This window comes from Myiozetetes cayanensis, unplaced genomic scaffold, assembly GCF_022539395.1.
Source record: "Myiozetetes cayanensis isolate MyiCay16 unplaced genomic scaffold, myiCay2020 scf7, whole genome shotgun sequence".
Classification (NCBI taxonomy): Eukaryota; Metazoa; Chordata; class Aves; order Passeriformes; family Tyrannidae; genus Myiozetetes; species Myiozetetes cayanensis.
Window position 1 is genome coordinate 49,159,678 of NW_026087964.1, and position 23,519 is coordinate 49,183,196.

Here is a 23,519-nt window from a genome sequence, read left to right on the forward strand (position 1 = left end):
GACATGTGTTGTCCCATACAGCACCAGAAATCAGATTTGCTTTTTGCCACTCAAATTGATGCCTGCTGTGCTGCAGCAAAGCTCACCTGAAATCTTGTTCACTTTTATTTCGTTCTTTGCTACCAAATAACTCTTTAGAATTTGTTTTGCTCTAGCGTGAGCTACTGTACAATTAATAGGATTTTATTTCCTTCTCGTATTTTTACCCTCTCTGGAACTTTTGCATTATTTTCTGGCTCCCAGTGTTACTTGCAGTGATTCCTTATTAGTTGTTACCTCTAAATTTAATGATTGTATTGCTATTCACATTGTTTTCCACATTGTGAGCAGAAATCCTGACCTCACAGTAGTCAGAGAGGAGTTTAGCATGGACTTCAATAGAGCTGGGATTTCATCTCGACAGTGGCACTGACGCATTTCACAGCACTTGAGAACTTCTCTGTAACTCATTACATCTCAGTTTTTAAAGGTTTCTCTGCATGAGGTGGATGGTGGAGAGTCACTAGGACTGGCAGGTGTTCAGTAATTTTGTCATGCCATTCTCTGATGTGTGTCTGGTTGGGAATTTGCGATTGTAAAGTCAAGCGTTCCTACAACTGGCCTGTTTTTCTGCTCTTCAGTAATCAGACTGTCCTCTATCATAAATACCCCAGTCAGGACCATGCCTACCTCACCCGATAAATCTCATAAGTCTGGTGATGAAGGTGCTGTTTAGCAACTTATGGAAAAATATTAGGCCTTAATATTTTTCGCATGTCCTTCATAATCTTGTATGCACCTGCCATCTCAGTTGCTCAGTGTGCAACTGCAACACATTTCGACTTGGTGTTGTGTATGATTTTTTTTTATACTTTTCTTAATTGGATATAAAATGTTGCAGCACAGAATCATGCCCCTCATCGGAGTCGTAAAATTTGACAGTTTAAAATATTTTGCCATGGAACAGTGACTAAACTTAACTTTACTTGGAGACAATTTTAGACTGTCTGATGTATCAGTGCTATATTATTTTTTAATGACCTTCTGGATTTTCTGAACCACATGCATCAGTGCTTGTTGATTTTTACTCATTTTTCACCTAAAAGGCACTGTATTTTTTTTTTTAACAATGATCATGATATATTCACTCCTGTATTCTTTTTGACTACTGCGTTTGTAATTCAATCCAGAAAAATATGATAACTTGTATTTTTTTTTCCTTCCTTTTTCATGGGTCAGTACTTTTAGATAAAGTTAGCTTAACCAGATTATTAAGTCTATAGCTGGTCATATCTGTAGCTTTCCAGACAAATAGTGTAATTTTTAGAGATCTTTCTCATAAGATACTATGGTTATATTTTTAAAAAGTCTTGAATTACACTGTAGGAGAATATTCAAATATCTACTAATGCCCAAGGTCAATGACCATTAAAAATCACTGTGAGTGTTTTTTAGGCTTCTTGTTGCTTCTTTTGAAAAAAATAGCAAAGTAAATGAGTTGGAAAAAAAGGAATGTGGTAGTGAAAAACTCTTCAATGATTTATTCAGTCTGATCTTGCAAGAGAGTGATACCTCATCTTCTTAATCTGAATCCAGAGATTCCCTGTGGTATGCAAGAGGAGATGGACTATCTGCTAGTGTTTCATTTATTTTGTGTACTGTTTGTTAGGCTAAAATAGCTGGTATAATACATGATAGCTGTCCAGATTGTTATACTTTACATCTTTTTTAGAAAGGCATCTATATCACAGCTGTTTGTTTCCAGTCCATGGATTTTCAGAAACAATTGTCAAGTCATTTAGTAAACTCATCAGTTAATTTCCACAGATGCATATCATCTGGATTTACTGATTTGCATACATTTAAATTTTTCAATGCCAGACCTTTTTTTTTTTCTCAAATGTCATGAAAACTTCCCACAACATCTGTAGCAACAAAGGACAATTTTCAAAAGTACCTTTACCCCATTTTAAAAAGGATTTTTCAAAAGTTTGTCATTCATTTTATGTGAGATTAATGGGACAGGCAGGGAAAAGTGAGGAGGACAAAATTAGATTATGCCCATGGACATGGATTTGCAAGAGCCAGAATAGGTGCAATAAATTGGATATCAAAATAGCTTCTGTCCTAAATTGGCCTCCTTGAAAACATTATCTAAGATTACAGCTACTTTTTTTGCTCTTTCATTTGGTAAAGACAAAGACTTGCAGAAATAAAATCCACTAGTTTCACTGAGGCCAATACAGATGTATTCTCATTTGTAAATGCAGCAAGGCATTGAACCCTTTGCTGGAGCAGAGGATATGAGGTCCCGTGGGCAGATCTGGAGTTTAAGTGCAGATCACATTGAACGCTTTTAATCTCCCACTTGCTGGTTTCTGGATCATGAACTTGTCCTCTATTATTTAGGGAGGCAGTTGATGAGGCACATTCAGCTGTATTTGTCATACACCAGATGTCGGGATAGTTAAAGTCACTCATGCTTCCTCTTGTTTTAAGCTCCTCAGCAGTTGGTCTGGGATGGTTTGCACGTGCACGCATGCTCGCACACACACACACACACACTGTCATTTAAAAACTACAGCGTACTCTATGTATCCTAAATATTGACATGATTTCCCATAACATCCATTCCTAATGACTGGCAGCAAGCACACTGGATAATATCTCTGTTTTTAACTGAACAGCTCTGGGTAATCAGTAGAAATTTTGGGCTTTGAGAGTGTGTTTTGCCCTCTGCGCTATCCCTTACCGTCCCTTCATCCTTTCTCCATCACTGCCAGTGATGCCTGCTCCCTGCAGGCATACTTGCAGTAGCAATTCTAGTAGATATGAATGCCTTTTAAGTAAAATGGAGCATCAGTGGGTTTGGTGATAACTCAGAACTCAAACTGCACATTTTCTCCACTTAGGAGGTTTCAGACAGGCTTATTAGTTCATTGTCTTCCTCTGCTCTTCATTTTTCTCTGTCCTGACAGTAAATAGTCCTCACACATGGTGATTACAAAAGCCACCATTCATTTTTGTCGGTTGCTGAACAACTACCAAATGCAGCAGTAACCACATTTTGGAATGAGTGAAATGAAGCCTCTGCATACCATCTGCAAGGAGCCTTCAAGAGTGGAGGGCACTCAGGAAATGTGATCTACAATCTACTGACACCTAAGCCTGCATTTTAACCAATGAGTGATATTTGGGGAAAAAAAAAAAAAAAAAAAGAAAATAAGTTTGGATTTGAAAAAATAAAGGAAAACTAAACCCACCTGCACCATCTTTTTATTTTAAGAAAGGGATTTTTATAGTTTTGCATACCCGAATGAACCTTTTTGTCTTTTTCAACTCACTTAATGTATCCATCTTTCTGTTTCCTCGTCAGGCCGCCTGTAGAAGACAGTCAAACCCTGCTGACACCAGTGGTGAGCTGTGGCCCACCAGGAGCCCTGCTAACCCGGCCCGTCATTTTAACCATGCACCACTGTGCAGAACCAAACACAGAGGACTGGCAGATCCAGCTGAAGCACCAGGCTGCCCAAGGACCATGGGAGGTGAGGCTCTGGAGCTCCAGCCTGTGTGCTGACTGAATGAAGGGCTCTCTGTTAGTCTTTCACTTCCCTTTCTGAACCTGGATGCCTGTATTTTGGGTTTTCCAGGTGAGACACTTAGCTGTTACAGGCAGACAGGAGCGCCCTTCAGCACTAGGTATCTAAGCTGCCCAATGCCCATGCAGGAATGCTATCTTGAGGCAGTTTGGCACTTCCTGATTCTAGCTGTTTTCCATAAAATAGCCTTCATCACCAGATTTTGGCACTTAAGCTACTGTTTCTGGTAGGATATTGTGCCAAAGTCATGGGGTCAAAAGAAATAGGCAAGATAAAAAGCAGTGCCTGAAAACAATTTCTGTCTTGACTTTAGAAATAAGAAAGGATTTTTACAGAACAGTTTTCAGTCTCCTGGCTTTTAGTCTGTTTTTAAGAAAGTGAAAATAAGGCTGCAAATTATCTCCTTCAGCACCAAGACATCATTCAGCTAAATAAAATGTATATATCTTATACATATAAATATATATATTTTCTTTTTCCCTCCTAAGATTTTGGCGGAGATCACTTTGATTCAGTTCATGCAGCCAGTATTGAATTCTGCACCCTGAAAACTCAGGGGAGCAGAGCAAACATTGTTGGGTAGTGCAGGCTTGGTGGGAGCCTGATGTGGTTCTTTGCCAGCAGCGTAGCAGGAGAATATCCCAAGGCAGTGTGGCACAAGGATCTTCCCACTGTAACTGGAGCATAAAGTGATGCTTTCAGCAAGCCTGGGCCATCCTGACAGAGCCCTCCTCTCCAGCCCTGTGCTCTTAGGTACCTGCTGCCACCAGTTTGGTCTCATAATTAATTTGGCAAGGGCACTTTCTCCTACCGAGTAGGTTTGATAAGGTCAGGGTGGCTTCTGAAGGTAGTTGGGCTGACAGCAGCAAAAGTACCATGTCTAGCATTGCCTTCAAAAGCCTTCTCTGTGTGTCCCCCTGCCTGTAGCACCAGCTTTTCCTCGTGCTGGGAGGGAGCATGCAGCGAATCCAGGTCTGTCTCGCCAACTGATCTGCACCCCACCAGCCTGACTCTTGGCACTGCACATATGTTCCTTATTTATGCCTGTGTGTTACTGGCATCCCTCCATTTTCTCCCCCATCCTCCTCCTGCCCTTGGCAGAGTTTGCTGTGCCAGCCATGCACACACTGGCACCAGTGCAGCCTCCGCAGCATCCACAGGGTCCCTGGCCATCACACAGCCATCTTCTTTCTCAGTTCTGGAGCAGCTTCTCCAAGCTGAGCCTCACACACACACACAGACACACACAGACACACACACACACAAACACACACAAACCCACCCACCTGCATTCATGCACACCCCTGCAGCATCACTCAAGACCAGCACCTCCTGCCAGAACCAGGTGCCGGCACGGTCACGGGGGAGGTGCACTCAGCAGTAGCACCTTGCCCTCCAAAAAGATTGTGCCACCCTTGCAAACATGCCTTCCCTGAGACTAGGGTGCCCAAGTTTAATGCCAGATATCAGTTGAACATACGTACTGCCAAGTGTGTACATTGTGCTGCAGACCTGCAGGCAACAGGGGTGAAGTGGGCAAGTTGTGCTGAGCATCATGTAGCCCATGGTGGCTTTGCAAGAGGCAGCCGTCATCTGCTGCTGCTGTTTTGCTTCTGATCTCTCTCAAAACCATTCAAAGCACCTTGTGTTGCGTGCAGGATATTACATGCAGGGTTGAATGGAGAAATTAGCAGGGGAGTTGTTTTTCTGCACGCCCTGGGTGGGGAGGTCAGGCATTCAGGCTGTATGTATTTTTTTTCTTCACCCTGCAGTCTTGTCATGGAGGATTATTCTGGAGAAGCAGCAGGTGATATTTCATGTAGATGTGGCATTTGGCCATTGTAGAGGTTACTTCCCTTTCTTGAGTTTTTATAACTCCTTATTGTCATGCTTAGGAAGTAAAGGGCAGTTATTTATTCAACACGCCTGAGACTACTAGTGTTAAATCATGGTCACTAAATTATTAGTTCTGCAATATATTCTTCAATGAAGTCTTGGTGATATTTTCATTATTTGCCTAACTCTGCCCAGGGCTTTAAAAGCAGATGCAGGGCCCAAAGGAAGGAGTTCCAAGTCTTAAGAGAGGGACAGCAGGAGGAGTTTTTTACCACCAACATCGCCCTTGGCACCCCAGAGGAATCATCTCCTCCCTGTGCCTACACAGGAGAAAAGGTGGAAGCAGGAATTTTAATCTTGATTAGTCTAAGATGCAAACAGCAAGGACTTTTTGCATCATGCAGGCTTGAAAGGGGCATTGCTGCCTTAAAGGATAGCAGCTCTGAGGCATCACATGTGCTAATTTCACCTCTTTCTCCCTTAGGATGTGGTGGTGGTTGGGGAGGAAAATTTCACCACTCCATGCTATATCCAGCTGGACCCAGAGGCCTGCCATATCCTGACAGAAACCCTCAGCACGTATGCCTTGGTGGGACAGTCAATCACCAAAGCAGCAGCCAAACGTCTCAAACTGGCCATCTTTGGACCACTGTCCTGCTCTTCGCTGGAGTACAGCATCCGGGTCTACTGCCTTGATGACACACAGGATGCCCTTAAGGTGGTTGTTGATCTCTTGCTTGCTTTCCCTGTCCCTCTCCAGATATAGGAAGACTGCAGTGATAGTGGTGATTAGATCCTCTGCTCCATGTATTCACGCTCACTGGATTATTTTTCTGATTAGAAGAAGAGCTTGGCAACAAGCTGCTTTTTTACAGTTTAACCTCCACATGCTATAAATTGTCCTTTGCATAGGGGTCTCATGCTGTTTTCAGCCCACCAGTCTTTTTTCCTTTGTTTACCTGTATCATATCCTGAATCCTAAGGTTTTTGCATTATTAAAAGGCCATAAGGTACACGGGACTTCATTCGTTATTCATGTATTTTTAATGCTAAGTGCCAGCTCCCCAGAGATGGGGAAACATATAAATGCTTCTTTGTAAATAGATGATAATGATAAAAGAAGCTTCTGGCCCGTTAATCACTGCCTGCTTTCATACTGCTTTATTACACCTCTTCGCGTGCAGTTTTTTTTGTGTTGGGAATTCACAGCTGAAATAAACCAAAGCTGTTGCTATCCCTAAATATATAACCTTACTCTCTGTGCATAATTCTGGCGTGCACACAAACAACTGCTCACTACATACAGATGAGCATACAGATAACCATAATTTTTGTTGTTTCTCTTTATAAATACCTGTATTTATACCAATGGTATCTATAATAGATACACTCATGAAATACGTAGGTCTAACTGCGTGTGCAAGAATGGAGTTTATTTAAAGATGTTTTGGGTTTTTTTACTGTAACCAGTGCAATTTCACAAATGCCTCTTTGCAGCAAAATGAGTTCAAAGCCTGACTAAGTAGAGTCATCCTGGTGCTGTATATGCTTTTTTTTCCCCCTCAGCTCTGCATGGGAATTATGAGGATTTAAACCCACATACACTGGCTGGGAGATGTTTGTGTTTCTCAGAGCAGTGACTTCCATGATTGCTTAGTTTTCCTCCCCAGTACTGTCTGATATCAAGTTTTGCCTACCTAGGCTTTGCTGAGGGAATACTCTTTCACTATATGTAAGAAAGGCAGCCAAGTATAAGGGTTGAAGCAGGCACGTTGTGACTTCAGCGTAGTTTTGTCTGTACAGGGCCTGGGAGTTTGGCCTCTGTCACTGCAGTGGTGTTGTCAACCTTTTAGAAATAATTTTTTTCCCTGGTCTGATTTCCCTTTTGTTTTTCCTCCTCTAAAAAAAAAAAAAAAAAAAAAAAAAAAAAGTGAAAAGGATGTTTCATAGCAATCAAGCTTCAAAAGCCCTGATGGTTTTATGTCTGTGCTGTGTAATACAATTTTCCACGGGTTCTACAAGGCCTGAGGTAATAATAAGTGAGTCGGAGAGCCCTTGGACAGCCAGCTAATGCAGTCAGAGCTGAGGAATCTAATTAGGTGTTACTCAAGAGCTGTTGGTCTGTTTCTAATAGACTGTAAGGGAGAGTTGTGAGGTAAAGTTAATCCAATTCGGTACGACAGTAGAAGGGATCAGGAGAGGCACAGAACCACACAGAGGGACATCCTTCATCTGAGAAGCTGCAGCCAGCACTTGGGAGGGCAGCAGGTCAATCCTTGGGCTTCTGCTGCAGGTAGACCCCAAAGTGAGATCATTTGTAGTTTTGTAAGGAAAGGTGAGCAAAGCCAGGAAGCCACCATCCCACTCATACCTACTACATTATTTGTAGTAAGTTCATGCATTTTAATTCCTTTTTTTTTTTTTTTTTGGCATATCTACCCTAAGACTGGAAGGCCACCCATGGGATTCAAGATCTAGCTATCTAATGGTTTGCAGGAGGACAAGCACACATACTTGCTGGCCACAGACACTTAAAAAAGTATCAGTTGCACTTCTTTGGAAATGAAAGGTCTGGGGAAGGAGAAAGCTTTAAAAAAAAGGAGCCTAGTAAACTAGCTGTAGATGAGTAAAATGGATGTAGATGGAAGTGTTGACTATGAACTGATGTGTATAAACTGCTGCATATGAACCAGTGCATAAAAACCAGTGTGTACTGACTATCCCTGTGAGACAGACTCAAACTGTGACTACTGAGAAAGAAAACAAAAGGTTGGGGTGTTTGCCACGTGCTTTCACAGCAGCTGGTACCACAGCAGCCCTGGCAGTGCAGGGAAGATATCCTTGGCACTGCCATATTGCCAAAGGGAAGGCATTCACTGGGCAATTACCACTAGGAGTGTGGGACACAGCATGCAAACAGGGCTGGGCCAGCAGAACCTGAGGTTAAAAGTATTTTGGAGAGGGAGGAAAAGTTGCAGACAGCAGGTGAGGCACCAGCTACAGCATCTTGGTGTCTTGAGGCTGGCTGCTCTGGGCAAAGCATAGCAGGGGAGGGAAGAGCAGCGTGAAGTGTCTGAGCTTTGGTAGGGCCTTTTAGGGGTTTATGTGTATTTTAATAGACAACCAAATGCATTCTGTTATTATTTACAACTAGGAATGAGTGTGCCATATGCTGAATGTGTCTTAACAGCCACCAAAGGAAGACAAGTATTTGCAGTATAAAACACAGTGCAGTGTTTATCCAGCAGAAGTTTCCCTCTCATCATGCAGAGTAAGCACTCGCTGCTCAACTGCCAGCACCTGCAGTACAGTAGGGAAGTTTAATGACTTCTCATCAATAAGGACTCAGTTATTGTGGGAGCAACTTAGTGAGGTTCCTGAGGGCTGCAAAGCAGTGTGGGCTCAGCGCTGATCACACATGCAGCATCCTCTGCCCCTCAGGTCCCAAGCCACCCAGATGGGATGTTCACAAAAATGCTTTTTGGGCAAGGGTAAGGGTAGTTGTGACCTCGAGCACTGGCCTCTGTTTTTTAAGGCTTATTTTTGCACTTCGATTGGGGTGCCTAAGCTAGTCTGCTAAAAAAAAAAAAAAAAAAGGGTACTAATTTGATAACTACAAAGAAAATCCAGCTGCTTTATTCTGTTTATTCATGTGTGGCTCTGAGATTGAGGTGTGTGACCTGTGTGTGGCAGTGTGGCAGGGGCTGAGCCTACAGGCACATGAAAACAGCTGCCTCCCTCACTAGGGGCAAGCAAATGACTTCAGGCTGTAGCAGGGTGGAATCCCCCAACCTACCTCATACTGCACAGTAACTGCCTTCAGCACAACCACACAAAAATGGGCACAACAGGCTTGTGATCTTCTCTCAGTTATTTAATGCACGTTTCCTCTTACTGAAGGAAGGCAACAGCTTAGACTGAACACCATTGCTTGCCTGTGCCCCTTTAAAGAGCAGGCCCAGGTTGTGGCTGTTCTGGTTACACTGATGATGGAGTGATGCTTTACACAGCACCCTCTTCTAGGAAGGGTGTAAGGGCACAGTCCTACCTCACAGCAGGGGTGAGAGGCAGTGGGCAGGGCTGCAACCACCTCAGCATGGGGCAAGGAACATGCAGCTCAGGTTTTGGCTCAGGAGAACGTAGAGGTCCCAGCCAGCAGGATAAACATTGCTCTAAACTAAATGCCGTATGGCAGGAACCAGCCATATTAATTCTAAATTGATTAGCTAAGGGGCATGGGAGAAGCACAGGCTGCTCAGCATCCTCCAGTAAGAGCATGTAGAATGGCTGTGGTGACCAAGGGTCACCAAAAGGGTCCCAACAGAAGTGGGATATTGAAACTAGACACCCAGATCTGGTGGGTGGGATGGTGCAGCATCACACCACAGTGTTTTTCCCCACAGTAGTGCAGCTCCCAGAGCTGCTGCAGCACGGGCAGGAGCAGTTTCTCGGCACCCATGCCCCACATGCCTGAGAGGTGGCATCTGCAATTAGCTTACAAGTCGTCTTCTGGCCCTTCCAGGGAGGTAATTTGGAAATAATGAAGATCTATAGTAATCAGATAATTGCTATTGATTGCTCTTTAGACATCTTGACAAAGTAATTAGGTGGCACTAGAAAGAAGCTGGAACTGATTCATTGGCATAATCTAAAGCTGAAAGGTGTCCTGATTTTGTTTCTTTTCCTCTAACAGCCAATAAAAAAACATTGCTTTAGCTTCAGGGTCTGCCATATGCTGGGATAGGGGCTTTTCTTACATGCTAACTAGCGCCCTGAATGTGGTCAGGAATAGCTTAGCTAAAATGGAACCTCCTTTATTTGGCCTGGGGTAGTATCCTGGTTTTGTGTGCCTATATATTCCTTGAGCATTCTCACTCTGTGTGTGATTGTCTTTGGCCACATGAGACTGATTGGTTGGATGGCTCTTTTAATTAAATATGACGGAGATGGGCTGTTTTGGTTTCTAACAGGGCCCATGTAGGTGCCTTTGTACTTGCTTCTCCCATGTGGTCTACAATTAGGCTGTTTGTAGGCAATATTCCACTGTGGTCTTATTAATTAAAGGCTTATATTTATTTTTAGCTTCAGAAAATGACCAGACTCTTGGCTCACTAGCTTTTAATTACATGATCAATATTTCAGTAACCCTGAACCAGTGTATTCATATGTACAAAATGCTCAGAGTGTCTTGCATTGTTTCCACACCACCCTGTGACAGTCTCAGCATAGGCATCTGTTATCTCCTGTACCACTCTGTTATAGAGCATTTTGTTAGGAGGTCACAAAGGTGAAAGACCAGTGGTATGCACAGGTCCCGTATCAGCAGGACCTACACCGAATAAGAGTTACCAAAAACAAAATAGCAAAACTACCATTAGATGTCCAGTTTAATGAGCAACGGAGAAGACTGATCCATTTCTGTACTCAAGCAGTGACTGTGTGCAAAGTCTTTGCATTCCATATAATAGCATGCAATTAAACTTCTGATTAAGGACATGCAAAATAACACTGCATCTCCCAAAGACAGGTGCCTGCATCTCTGCTGGGCTGCTGCTGCATGAAGGGGGTGAGGGGCTTATACTCAGATCCACTAATACAGTTCCAGTTCACAGGGAAACACAATGCCTGTGTATTTTTTATTGCAAGTTAACAGCATCTACAGCAGACAGTCTGGAGGACTCAGAAGACCATTGGGCTGTCTTGATGAAACCTGACCACTTTCTTCTTTTTATCCCAATACTGCAGGAGGTCCTGCAGCTTGAGCGGCAGATGGGTGGGCAGCTTTTGGAGGAGCCCAAAGCTTTGCATTTTAAGGGAAGCACTCACAATCTCCGTCTGTCCATTCACGACATTGCCCACTCTCTCTGGAAGAGCAAACTGCTGGCTAAATACCAGGTGAGCAACACAAAACATTCACATTGGATCCTAGCAGTGAGGATTACAGAAATACTGTCATGCACAGGTGTGTTTGAAAAACACCAGGTGCCAGGCTATAATCCCATGGACAGTTTTTCCCCTGGACCATTTGCATTCACAGTAGCATGGAGCCCACAGTCTCTGGTCACATAGCATCCATACTGTGATCTCAAATCCCTCCCTGACTCCACTTTTTTGCTTTCCTCCTGCAGGAGATTCCCTTTTACCACATCTGGAGTGGATGTCAGAGAAACCTGCACTGCACCTTCACACTGGAAAGGTTCAGTCTGAATACCCTGGAGCTGGTGTGCAAACTCTGTGTGCGGCAGGTCGAAGGAGAAGGACAGATCTTCCAGCTCAACTGCTCTGTTTCAGAGGTAAATGACGTTTGTGCAATTTTCTATCCAACTGCAGGAATGTGGAAGGGATAAGGAGGTATGACCTTTCCCATTGCTACCTGTTTAGTGCTTCCGATTTTCCTCCTGACTGCTGTGATGGACATAAAAAATAGATTAAATCATTGCTTTTTATCTCCTCTTGCAATTTTCCTTAGTTTCTCTCTTCTGGAAGGAAGAATCACTCCTTCAAGGGAGTGAAGAGAGCAGCCTTGGTCTCCCTGCTAGCGCTACTTTTCTGTGTCTATGTGGAGGAGCTCTTTTCCTACCACTCCCTAATGCATCTCACAAAGCACTGCTTGGTCCTGTTTCCTGGCAGTCCATGAGACCTATCATGCCTGATGTTCCTGGAGAGGGAGAAAAGAGAATAGGAAAATTTCAGTGCCATATGTTTCATGAACCACTCCCCTCTGATCCCACATAATAGCTGCTGTGCAATAGGGAATATCAAATGGTCTAGTTGCAGTAAACTTTTCTCCTCGTATTTTTCTACTGCTACGAATCCTGACTATTATTTTTGGCAGTTTTTCTTTTGATGGCTGACACTGTCCAGTAGGAATTTTATCATAACTTTGGGAATATCTTTGCCAGTGCTATATAGAACCTGGAGAATTTTTGCTCCTTGGGGCAGTCAAGTTTGGGACCAAGACCAAGTGACACATTCAGATGTGAAGTGGCATAGACTTCAGTGAATATGCCTGTGGGTTTTATTCCTGGTACCCTTGGCAGCTACGAGAAGCAGACCCTCAGGCAGCAATTACTGCTGGCTGACTTCTGGAAGGGCTGTGAGAGCAGAGACAAAAGTTACTTGTGCTATAGGGCCCTAACTTTGTGTGCTATTACCCATAACATCTGCTTGGTTAGTGGGTGTACAGTTACAGATTCATCTGGGGACTACATAGCATTAAGGACAGATGGTAAAACAAGCATCTTAAACAATTATTGTAATAAGTGCTGCATTGAGGTAATCACTAATTTAACCTCACAGAGAAGAGAAAGAACTGAAAGTAACTTTAATGAAATGCAAGTGTACACTATAATCATCTTCAGCTGGTTGTGTGTAATATAGCCTGGTAATAGATTCAGAGGGAACAGGGTAATATTCTTGTCTTGTGCTGTGATCCTATCCATCAAGGATGAATAGAGGGAGTGAATAATACCACGGCTTTCAAGGCTGCCTCCTGCAAAATTGCTCCTTGTTGTTTACACCTTGTGATGTTCCCAAGCCCAAGCAAGGGGCAGGAGGACCTTGGGCTGCCAAGAGCTGGCATATAGGGTCAACTAGGAAAAAGTCCAAAAACTCAGAGATTTGATGAGAAGTCACCTGGAACCTGGAAGCAGATGTGTATGTCTCTAGAAGTGTGATAAAGACATCAGACCAGGCTTCAGGAAATCTCAGTTGGGGTACCTCACATTTTCTTCTGAGGTTAGGCTAGTGGTATCCAGCTAATGGTTAGGCATTACAGGAGTGTGCTGGCATCTTTCTTTATTGCTAGATCTGCCTCTGTGCCTCTGTCACTCTGCAGTAAAAATATAGTAACACAGTTTCCTGCATCCTCCCTTTATGGGCTTTCTTTTTAGTCCCCTGCAAAGGATGTAAGACTTCTCCAGATTAAATTGTTTTATGCTGGCTTTTACAGTGTCTATCACTGGGACTTCAAAACCACAAATGCAATGAGTGCCAAAACATGCACATTTGCAAAGCAAGGAGGAAGACTGCAATAAAGGTCTCCCATCATTTGTTTTTGAAGCTCGCTTTTTATCTGCTGGTGTTGATAATCACGCAAAAGAGCCACAGGACAATGCCATGGATACCTGAGTTCCTTCTGTAGCAATCCTAAAACACCTGAGGCTGCAGGCAAACTTGGGAGCCAGGGCAGCACTTGTGTCCTTTGGCCCAGAATATAAAGAAAAGGTTATCTGTCTGAAATGCCCCAATCACTACCCTACTGCTGCTTCCCACCTCCCAGGGCAGGTGAGCCTGCAGGCAGCAGCAATGTCAGGCAAATAATTTTGCCTGCTCCTGGGCAGCTCCTGCTGCCAGACAGTTGGGCAATAACTCATTGCCTGAAGCAGTGGGGTTGGGGTAGACAGTCTGTGATGCAGGGCCTTGGAACCCAAGTACAGATGTCACAATGTCACATTTGCCATGTTAACTGAGGACATTACAGTTAATTCCCTGGTTAGAAATTTCACTGCCTAAAATGCCATTTCTATTAAAAAAAAAAAAAAAAAAAAAAGGAGGGGCAAAAAATATCATATTTGTAGAGTGTAAGACAATTAATTGGTGTAGATAAAAGAATGGAGGCAAAAGGTTTAATTCTGTTCATTACTCATGGACACTTTCCATCTTTGAATACATTTAGAGGTGGGAAATCAAAGACTGCATGACTGTGAGCATCTCCAAGAAACTACTTGGGGGGTTTGCAGTGGCAGCTTAAATCAGGAGTTACCTGGTTTTAAGATAGTTTCAGGTATTTCAGGACCTTCTCAACAGCCAGTTTGACATCAAGCAACAAGACAGCTCACAGAGGTGAAAACAAATTGACATTTAATGACGAGTCTTTAGCAGAACTGTTTCTGGCTGCCTGGGGCTGTGATCTGGATCTCCCTCATTTCTGCCAGAAAAGGAGACCAAATTGAGAAATAGATTGAGAAACGTGAAGGCAGAACTAGCCATGCTTGCTGATTTTTGCATTGGAGGTGGGAAGTGCTGCACATGTGAACGGCATCTCCATTGCACAGTTGGGCAGCCAGTCGGCATCAGTGAGGTCTGGTGGGGCTTTCAGCCACCCTGGAGGACATCGCTGTTCCTAAACAAACCCAACCACCCAAATTGGCCAGCTACCATTGTCCTACCAGCTACCAAGCCTGTGGGTGCTAAGTGCTTCCAGGCCAAGGAAAAGACAAAATCCTTGCCCAGAAGAGCCACCTGCTGTTATTCCCAGCAGAGCCATGTTAACAGTGGTGTCATGGGGAGCCTCCCAGCTGGCTGGGGACAAGCTGGTTTTGGAGGTGCCTTTTCCTTTGAAACACTTGCTGCCACACTGCCTTTGAGCACAGCACTGGTCTTGGGGAGGGAGACGATGGCTGCCCCCTCCTGAGCACATCTCTTCCAGCTCCATCTATTTCCAGCACAGAGTTAAAGCTGCATAAAAATGAGGGATCAGCTTGTGCCTGGGGTGGTATTAACTGTCTGTCTGTGGTCTGCAGAGCATCAGAGGCTTCAGAGAGCTTGGGTACTGCCAAAAGTATATCAGTGGTGTGAGCCTGGGGCTGACTTGGTGGGGCATGGGGGGCTTGGGGACATGTTGGGAAGGTGGTCTTTGTCAGCCCAATTGTGTTCTAGTAATAGCAATTTGCTCTGAAATGTGTTGAAGTGCCTGATCTTTCATTATTTCTAGTAAGTGATTAATTAAGCTGGTCTCAATTTTATCCAACTGTAGTAATCTCGCCCCACAAAAAAAAAAGCCGTGGGGGGAGTCTTTTGTCTACCCAAAGTTGATTGTAAATATTTCTCTTTTCCAGTTGACTAACCTAAACACTTGATTGGCAGAGGGCTACAGGAAAAAGCACTGAGTCTTAGAGGATACAGTTCTACAATTGTCTCTGCACTCAGTAACAAAACTGATGGGTTGTTTGAGCTTTTTTCCTGTCTTTCCAATCTCAGGAACCTACTGGCATCGATTATCCTCCCATGGACTCAGCGGGCACCATCACCACCATAGTAGGGCCCAGCGCTTTCAGCATCCCCCTCCCGATAAGGCAAAAGCTGTGCAGCAGCCTGGATGCACCCCAGACCAGAGGCCACGACTGGAGGATGCTGGCCCACAAGCTGAAACTGGACAGGTGAGCAGGGTTGCCTGTGTGTGGTTGGGCAGAGAAGTGCCCAGGGAGGTACGTGCAAAAGGGTCCTGTTGGAAGTCCCTCTAGGTGAGTGACAGCAGGTGTACAGACTGATCAGACTGACTGCACAGGGGATTAACACCTTGACAGCACCAGCAATGGGGATGGGTTGAAATCATATGAATTCAGGTAGTTTTCATGCAGCTCAAAAAACTGAGTTTCCTTTTGGTTCATTGCAGGTACTTAAATTATTTTGCTACAAAATCGAGCCCCACCGGTGTGATCCTGGATCTCTGGGAAGCCCAGAATTTCCCTGATGGCAACCTGAGCATGCTGGCAGCAGTTCTTGAAGAAATGGGAAGACATGAAACAGTTGTTTCTTTGGCAGCAGAAGGAAATTACTAATGCAGCCTTGGCGTGAACAGGAAGGACAGACGCAGAGAGCGGTAATGCCCTGTTATTGCAAACGAGAATTGAAATGAAAACCCAGACCAATGAGTTACACAAGAGACATTTCAGAGAAGAAAGCAAGCAAGCAAACAAACAAAAAAACCAGCCCTGACCTTCACACATGTTCTCCTTGTACATTATCACAGGATCAAAAAGAAATCATGCAAAGTTGTACCTTGAAAATATAAATCAACAAAATGTTCCTCTCGGCTTGGCTGTACACTGCTTGGTACAGGATTTTACAGTTTCCTAGGAAACGCTTTTTATTGCTATCCAGATATATGGATAAACTTTCTTAACAATCCCAGTTTCTATGGATGTTGTTTACATCAAATTCTGGACAGGGGTAAGGAGACTGTCCATGGCTCTTTATATTTTTTGTTTAAAGCCATTCTAGACAAGGCTATGGACAGGTGGTTGTGGCTATTATTGGTTTCTGGTGAATTCAGATTTTGGCTACAATTCTGCACATTGGTTGTCTCGCAATGATCCTTCTGTCATCGTTCTGTTTCCTAGACCTACTTGTAAAAAAAAAAAAAAAAAAAGAAAATCAGGGTTTGAGAGGTGTGCATCTGGAAAGCAGGTACTCTGGCTGATAAGCAGGAACACAAGTAATGTTCCCTTCCTTTCCCGAAGCAGCCCCACTAAGCCTGTGTGGAGAACAGCTATAAGACAGTGGGGAATGCAGGATCTGAGTTAGTTTTCAATTCACACCCTTTCCACCCCTTTTCTATATGAGGGGGCCAGATATGCAATTCAGAGTGTTGGGGGGAGGGAATAGAAACCCAGAAAAAAATAAAAGAGAAGTTACTATGATAATTTTTTTACTGATTAGTACCTAGTGCAAGGATTATAATGACTATTATTATTACCATTATTACTTTATTTCTAATTTTGTCAGCAGCAGAATGAATAATTTCTGATTTTATGGAACCTGTTGTCCCTTTCCTGAAGGTCTTCTAAGACATGTTCTTCTCTATAACATCTGTCCTTCCCTTTGTCAGCCATCGTACTCCTCCAAAAAAGTCCTCTGCCAACCCACACAGGTTGCCCACCTCATGTTAGCACTGCTGTGCATCATGCCAGATGCAAAGGCAGTAAAAACTGGTGACACTCTGCTGAAGTCACTGATCTGCACTCACCAAGTATGTGTCCCAACACCCTTCCCTGGGATGTTTTACACCACCCTGGTGCTCACAGGTTGCTCCAAGAAGCAGTCTTGTCCCAAGGTGGCTGTGAACCAGAGGCTGTCTCCCAGTCCTAATACATATGGACCACTAGTTCAAGACCAGAGGTCTTGCAAGCATGTGGAGGCACCGACATTGGCCACCTGATTTGTGCATCGAGGGTGGGTCTCCATATTGTTTGCTTTGTTATGAAATGGTCTAAGAGCCAGCAACTCCTGTTCATTCCCCACAGAGCTGCAGGCACTCACTTTTACCGAAACCCACCACCTCTTGTGATGTTTGCCACGGTTGCGGTTACTGACAGTCCAACCCTCTGCTGGGCCATTTCTGTGTGAGATGCACTTGGTGATCTCCACAGACACTCCCAGGCTTTGCTGCAGCCTGTGTCATGTGGGTCAGTGTAGGGCAATGGAGTGGTGAAGTTGAAATCTCGTGTACTGCAGTTTGCTGCCTTCACTGTGCTCCTGCCACCACCGCTGCCTAGGCAGGGAGGTGCAGGTTCTCACCGGCTGATCAGGAGACGTTTGTCCCTCTAGGCCACCACAAACAGGTAAATTGGGAATTTTGAAAAAGAAGCAAACCAAAAATGGTTGTCATTTGAGAGTGCATAGCATTGCAGTAGTTTCACTGGCAGTCTTATCTGTCCTCTACTTCTGGCACAAAAAGCCTTTCTTCTTCCCCAGCCCACCCACTCCAGGTTTCCAGCCAGGCCCTGGTTATTGCTTTTGTGCACAACATGCATGCCCCTGCCCACATACATATTCCCACTCCATATGCTTTCTGTGACTGGAGTTGGCTTGTTCTCTTTTGTGGCTTTGGTTTTGTTTTCCCCAAGGCTTTCCAGATTCGGCTTTTGAAGGTAACTTTGAAAATGTCATTGGTCAAAATGAAAAGAAAATTTAATCTGAACCTTTTTTTCCATTTGACATTTCCATAGGCTTGGCACCTTTTGTTTCTCAGCTCCCTGACCAGTAAATAAGGTCAATCAAAACCAGTGGGGGTTTTGATTGACCGCTGGGGCAGTGAGCACAAAAGTTCCCTTCCTTGTAGGAGGTAACCTGGCAGTTTTCCAACCAGCATTTCAGTCAAAACCAGAGACCAGAGGATATACATTGTAACTTTCAAAATCTGTTTGCGTTTAGTCTGTGTAGGCCCCACCTTCTCTTAAGGTGGAGATTATATGGGCATTCTTTCAACAGCCAACCCTTCTTTTTCATCTTGGGCATCTGATGCAGCCCATTGCAATGCTAATGTAAATTTTGCTTTCAACTTCAGGACGTTTGGACTGGGGCTTCCAGCTCTGCACTTTCTCCACACCTTGTACTCACCTTGGAGCACTAAAATAGGTCTCCGCTTTTTTTTTTCCATCTTAAGGTGTTACCAGTTGTATTTAAGTTTGTGCTTCTTCACCTTTCCCATGTGTCCTTCCTTCATGACTCTGCGTCCAAGGCGGTGCATGAGTTGAACTGTCCTTCGACCCTTTCCTGTCTTTCAGCTCAGTCTGTGTTGGCTGATCCCCAGGCTCACTGGTGCTCCCCAGCTCTCAGCTTTTGCCAGATGGGCAGCGTGTGCACCCTTCTCACCAGGGTCACACCAGAAAGTGTCTCATAGTTATCTGTATTGCTATGAGTGGATGCTCCTTTTGCCAGCTCTCTGACCTACATTCTCATGCCTCCTGCAAGAAAAACAGATGAACAACTTTCTTAAAGTATTCTGGGGCATTTTCCTTTCACAGCATCATAGTAAAGGGGATTTATTGTGAGGAAAAATGCACACTCTGATTAAGAGGAGCATCCACAGAGGTGGCTGGAGGAACATAACCATTCATCACTGAACATGACTAGGGGCAGCAGCATCACCATCACTGGGTGGTGGAGCTGCTCTTCTTCCACCCCAGCTGCTCAGAAACCTTCTGTCACCTGCTGCAATCATGAGCTGTATGGTTTCTTCCTACCTGCTCCATAAGCCTTTGCAGGATCCCAGCACAGCATAGTGTCAGCTGCCCTGGCCCTGACAGGGCAGGGAGAAGCAGAGGAAGGTTCCTCCACAGAGTCACAGCTCATCCCAGCAGCTCTGCACTCATTCTTTGCCACTGCTGCCACTTCGCCTCACACTTCCCTGCATTAATTTTGCCCAGCTTTTTCTTTTTTTTCTTGGAGTACAGCAGTGGCTGGGTGTGCATTGTGGGAGAGGGCTCTGGCAGGGGCTGGTGGCATTCCAATCCTGCTGCCCCAAGAAGGGAGCGTGGAAAGCAAGAGCAGCCAGATCCGCTCACGGTATTATTATTGGTGGGAGAAAAACCAGCAGCAGTCCTTCTGCTTGGATTGTATGGACACAGTGCCATCTTGTGGGGCTGAGCGGTGGCTCCAGCATGCTGCTGCCACCACGGCGAGCAACTTCGCGTGGGAAAAGGCTTTCCTGTGGGATGGCTCTGACAAAGACGTTTGGCAGACAGAACAGACTCTTAAAAGTTGTTGTAACATTTTATGTCAGGTAAGCACATCTGCTTTAAAAGGAAAAAAAAAAAAAAAAGGCTGCAGGCTTCTTATCCTCCAGTTATTGCTCTTTTTTAAAATGCATATCATTTTAGTTGTTCACCTTTGTATCTGAGCAGTCTTGCTGCTCTCCACGCCATCTCTTCATTACGTTGATTACTAGCGCTATAAATAGTATATATATTATATAAATATATATAAAATATCTACTGACTTCGAGGAAAACCTTTAATTTCCAAGTAAACCATTTATTGGAGGCAGTCCTTTTCACCTGTTTTTTTTTTCTTCAGTTCTTCTTGTGTTGTGTTCTTGTAAAGGTGACTGTCAGTGTGTAGGGTAACTTTGGGGTTCGGTTGGGTTTTTTTCCAAAATTTCTGAATCTTGAAAATTTTGCAGCAGTGAGGGTCTCCCAGTATTTGCTTCCAGGGAAGGTTGAGACTTTTTTCTGTCTCACTGGCAGAAATGCAGACACTCATAAGACATGTTGGAGTCTGCAATACCCACAGAGCAAAACATGTCTGTTCCTTGGGTTTCTCGCTATTTCTGTTGCTTACATATAGAATAAATGTATTTACATGCTGTAAGCCTGTCATTGTGGACAGTGTCCTAATGTCTTGTATTGCTACCTACAATAAGTTTCTTTTTTGTTCTCCTTTTTTTTCTTCTTTTGGGGATGGGGGTATGGGAAAGGGAGGGGAGGGGGGGCCCTTAGACCATTGTATGCTCTAGCCAAGTAGTTACCACAGCTCTGAGGTTAATTTTATACACAATGATACTGTTGAGGTTGGCTTGATTTTGGTTTTGTTGGGGTTTTTTTTAATCTCATGTCTAGGACACTTTGTAAACTATCTTCTTACTGAGTGTTCAGAAGTTTTTTTCAGGAATTACTCTGGCTCTCATCTGGCCATGAAGTAACTTACTGTTTGCAGGCTGGCTTGCTTAATACCAGGCAGTACAAAGATGTCAGTGGTTTGTGAATGGAAACCAAACCTTCGGCCCTTCTCCCACAGGGATTCCAATGAATTACTCACTTTGGGGTCACCACCGCAATCCATTCCTAGCTTATGTGTGAAACCTTGAGTTCAAAAAATGAGCTGCACTGCAGATTTTTAAATGCTGGAGTATGTATCTTAGACATCCTCCGAAGTGGGAATTTAACAGAGATGTGAAGTGTCTGTGTGTGTGTGTGTGTATACACACAGACAAAGAGGAGAAAACAAAGGACTAGTGCTGGAGGATTTTAGCTCTGATGTTAGTTATGGGTATCCTCTTATTACCAACTTTTGCTTGGGAAGGAAAAGGTCAAAATTCGGTGTTGTATCATCACTGCAAGGTCAAATAGGCAAAACATCAAAAGCCAACAGAGTAAAAACTGGCAACTGGAATTGGACTTTAACCAAAGTCACGGAAATGAGCCCTCAAGTTTGGTAGCTCAAGCTCCTTGCTTGTAGAGGAGCATTTAGTTTATTTATGTACTTGTCCTTTAAGCTTGACACTGTTCCCTGAAATCTGAAAATCCCTTTATCTGAAAGTCCTTTGAGAAACTCTCTCTGTGCAAAAAAGCAATGATAATCCAGAGCTCCCACAAACCTGTATCCTAAATAGGTATTTCACTTTTTCTGTGGTGTTAGTTAAACGTATTTAGTACTGGTTCAGTCTCCTCAACTGCTTACAAAGCCTGCCTTCTTCTCTCAAAGCATCCCATGCCATGGCATGTAAGTACCTTCTGGATGCCTGTGAAGAAGCAGGATGTAATCAGGCAGGGCCTTCCCAGAATGACGAGGTAGCTCTCCGAGCACTGGCACTCCGGTCCCCATCTGCCAGCTTGCAGCTGATGGGACAATAGCCCCTAGATGAGAAAAGCTTGCAGAGCCCCCAGAGCTGCTTTGGCTGCTGCCAGCTGGCTCTTGCTACCACTTGCCAGTAAATTTGGGAGCTTGCACGATACAAATAAAAAGCAAAATCAGTCTGGAAAGTAAACAAAATTAGGAAGGAGAGGCAAAACACTCTTCTCCCATAGACCTTCCAAAGTACCTTGCAAAAACACCGGAGCTGAGAGCCAATAACCTACTTTGAAGCACGGTGTGTAACACAGCTGAGACAGAAGTTGTGGCATTACCCGGCATTACTCTTTTCTCATATCTGCATGGTAGACTTTTTTTGCTAAAACATATTTTGTTTGTTATTGTTTAAGAGTGAGATAAAAAAAAAAAAAAGTTAAGATGGTATCTTCAGTACCTTTCCAAAGCAAAGAAGGAGGGCCTGTAGGAAATGAAACATCTGTGCCACCCAGGTGTATCACATTTCTCCCTCCCCTTCCCATGTCACAGCTCTACCAGGGTTCATGGGATTTGTTTTCTTTGCTATTCAGATCTGGAGAAATATTTTGGTTTTGATTTCCCTATTGCTGTATCTTCTATGCAATTCCTTTTCTAAAGACTGACTTACTACAGGAGAAGTGCTAGCCATTGCATTATTTGTATTGGTGTACAGTGGAGATGTGGTTTACTAGTTCTGAGTGTGCCTCTTACCCCCCTCCCTTTTTCTCCTTCCCTCTGTTTGTAAATGCCTGCATTTATTCTGTCAGCCTGACATGTACAAAGTGTAAGAAAGAATTTTTAAACAGGTAATAAATTATATTTATAAGCAACTGGAAAAAAAATGTACCACTACTTTGTGTTCAATTGTTTAGTTCCTGGAAGCTTGGATGGAAAGTGGAGTCTTTTATTTAGTTTCTTTAAAAAAAAAAAAAAATCTCCTCAAAAGAAGTGTTACTGCACATATGAACTCCTTCTGATGCACTCTCCTTCCAAAGATACCCTTCATGACATCCACATGCCCTTGCAGGCTGTTTCACTGCACTTTATAAATCCTCATGCCTCCCCAGCTGCTAGAGGGGAGCTTGCCCCAGACAGTCTTCCTGGGGTTTGCATTTTGTGGCCACAGTCAAAGGCAGAGAAAAGCAACAGGCAACAGGCAAGAAAATGTATCCTTTGACTGAGAAGCAAAATAAATGCCACTTGGGCAAGGTTATTTTGTCCAGCAATACCTGCTTATGTCATCCACGTTGAGCCAGCTGGATACAGTGCTCAAACACCGACGTTCACTCTTCTTGCACCCGCTCCCCACTGTAGTTGTTCCTCCTGGCCTTGTTAGACCTGTTGGGCTCAGTATAAAATTTCTGGAAGTGCAAGAGGCAATTCTCCAGTACAGCTGCATGGTGCTCCTCTCAGCTGGGGTATGGGGGGACAGTGGGGAAATGGGCATCTCTTACTCCCAGCCCCTTACCTGAGCGTCAGCCCCAGGCTGAGGAGTCCACCCTGCCCATTATGGAGGTGATAATGGGCCAGAGGCAGCATTATCCCATCCCCTGGGGGTGCAGGGTTGCCTGCTGACCCTCGGGCTCTCCAGTTGTGCCACGCTGAGCAACACTCAGCCCTTGTCCCCTCACATGCCAGCCTCACAGTGCGCCAGAGAAACGTGCTTGTTCAGCAGCTCTCCCTGCAAGCGGCAAGCCAAGATAAGTCCAAGCTGAAACACTCCAGCAGCATATGAAGCCAAACAGCACACAGCCCAAAAGCCAAGAACTTGGAGACAAGTGCATTTGCCAGGTTTTTGAGACCCTGCAGCCCAGCTGGAAAAGTGCAGACCTTTAAAAACCCATCCCTAGCACGCTTGGATTACAGCAAGCTATTCCCAGGGTGTAAGGTAGTTTTATTCCATATTCCTGCCATTGCAATTTTTAATGTCAGCTACGTGGCAGGCAGAAGACAACTGCTCAGGCTGTTCTCCCTGAGCACGGGACAGCTAACGCTC

At 44.2% G+C, this 23,519-nt stretch overlaps 1 protein-coding gene across 3 annotated transcripts in view; it reads left to right on the plus strand.

Annotated features, from left to right (window-relative positions):
* UNC5C (unc-5 netrin receptor C) overlaps positions 1-22,365 on the plus strand; it is a 257,370-nt gene extending 235,005 nt beyond the window's left edge. For all 3 annotated transcript variants that reach the window (XM_050338645.1, XM_050338646.1, XM_050338647.1), the window contains 6 exons: positions 3,356-3,524; positions 5,899-6,132; positions 11,160-11,309; positions 11,543-11,707; positions 15,396-15,574; positions 15,811-22,365. In XM_050338645.1, the coding sequence (XP_050194602.1) occupies positions 3,356-3,524; positions 5,899-6,132; positions 11,160-11,309; positions 11,543-11,707; positions 15,396-15,574; positions 15,811-15,976 (1,063 nt within the window). In that variant the 3' untranslated portion in view covers positions 15,977-22,365. The remainder of the gene's footprint in view (positions 1-3,355; positions 3,525-5,898; positions 6,133-11,159; positions 11,310-11,542; positions 11,708-15,395; positions 15,575-15,810) is intronic.
* Positions 22,366-23,519: the final 1,154 nt, after the last annotated feature.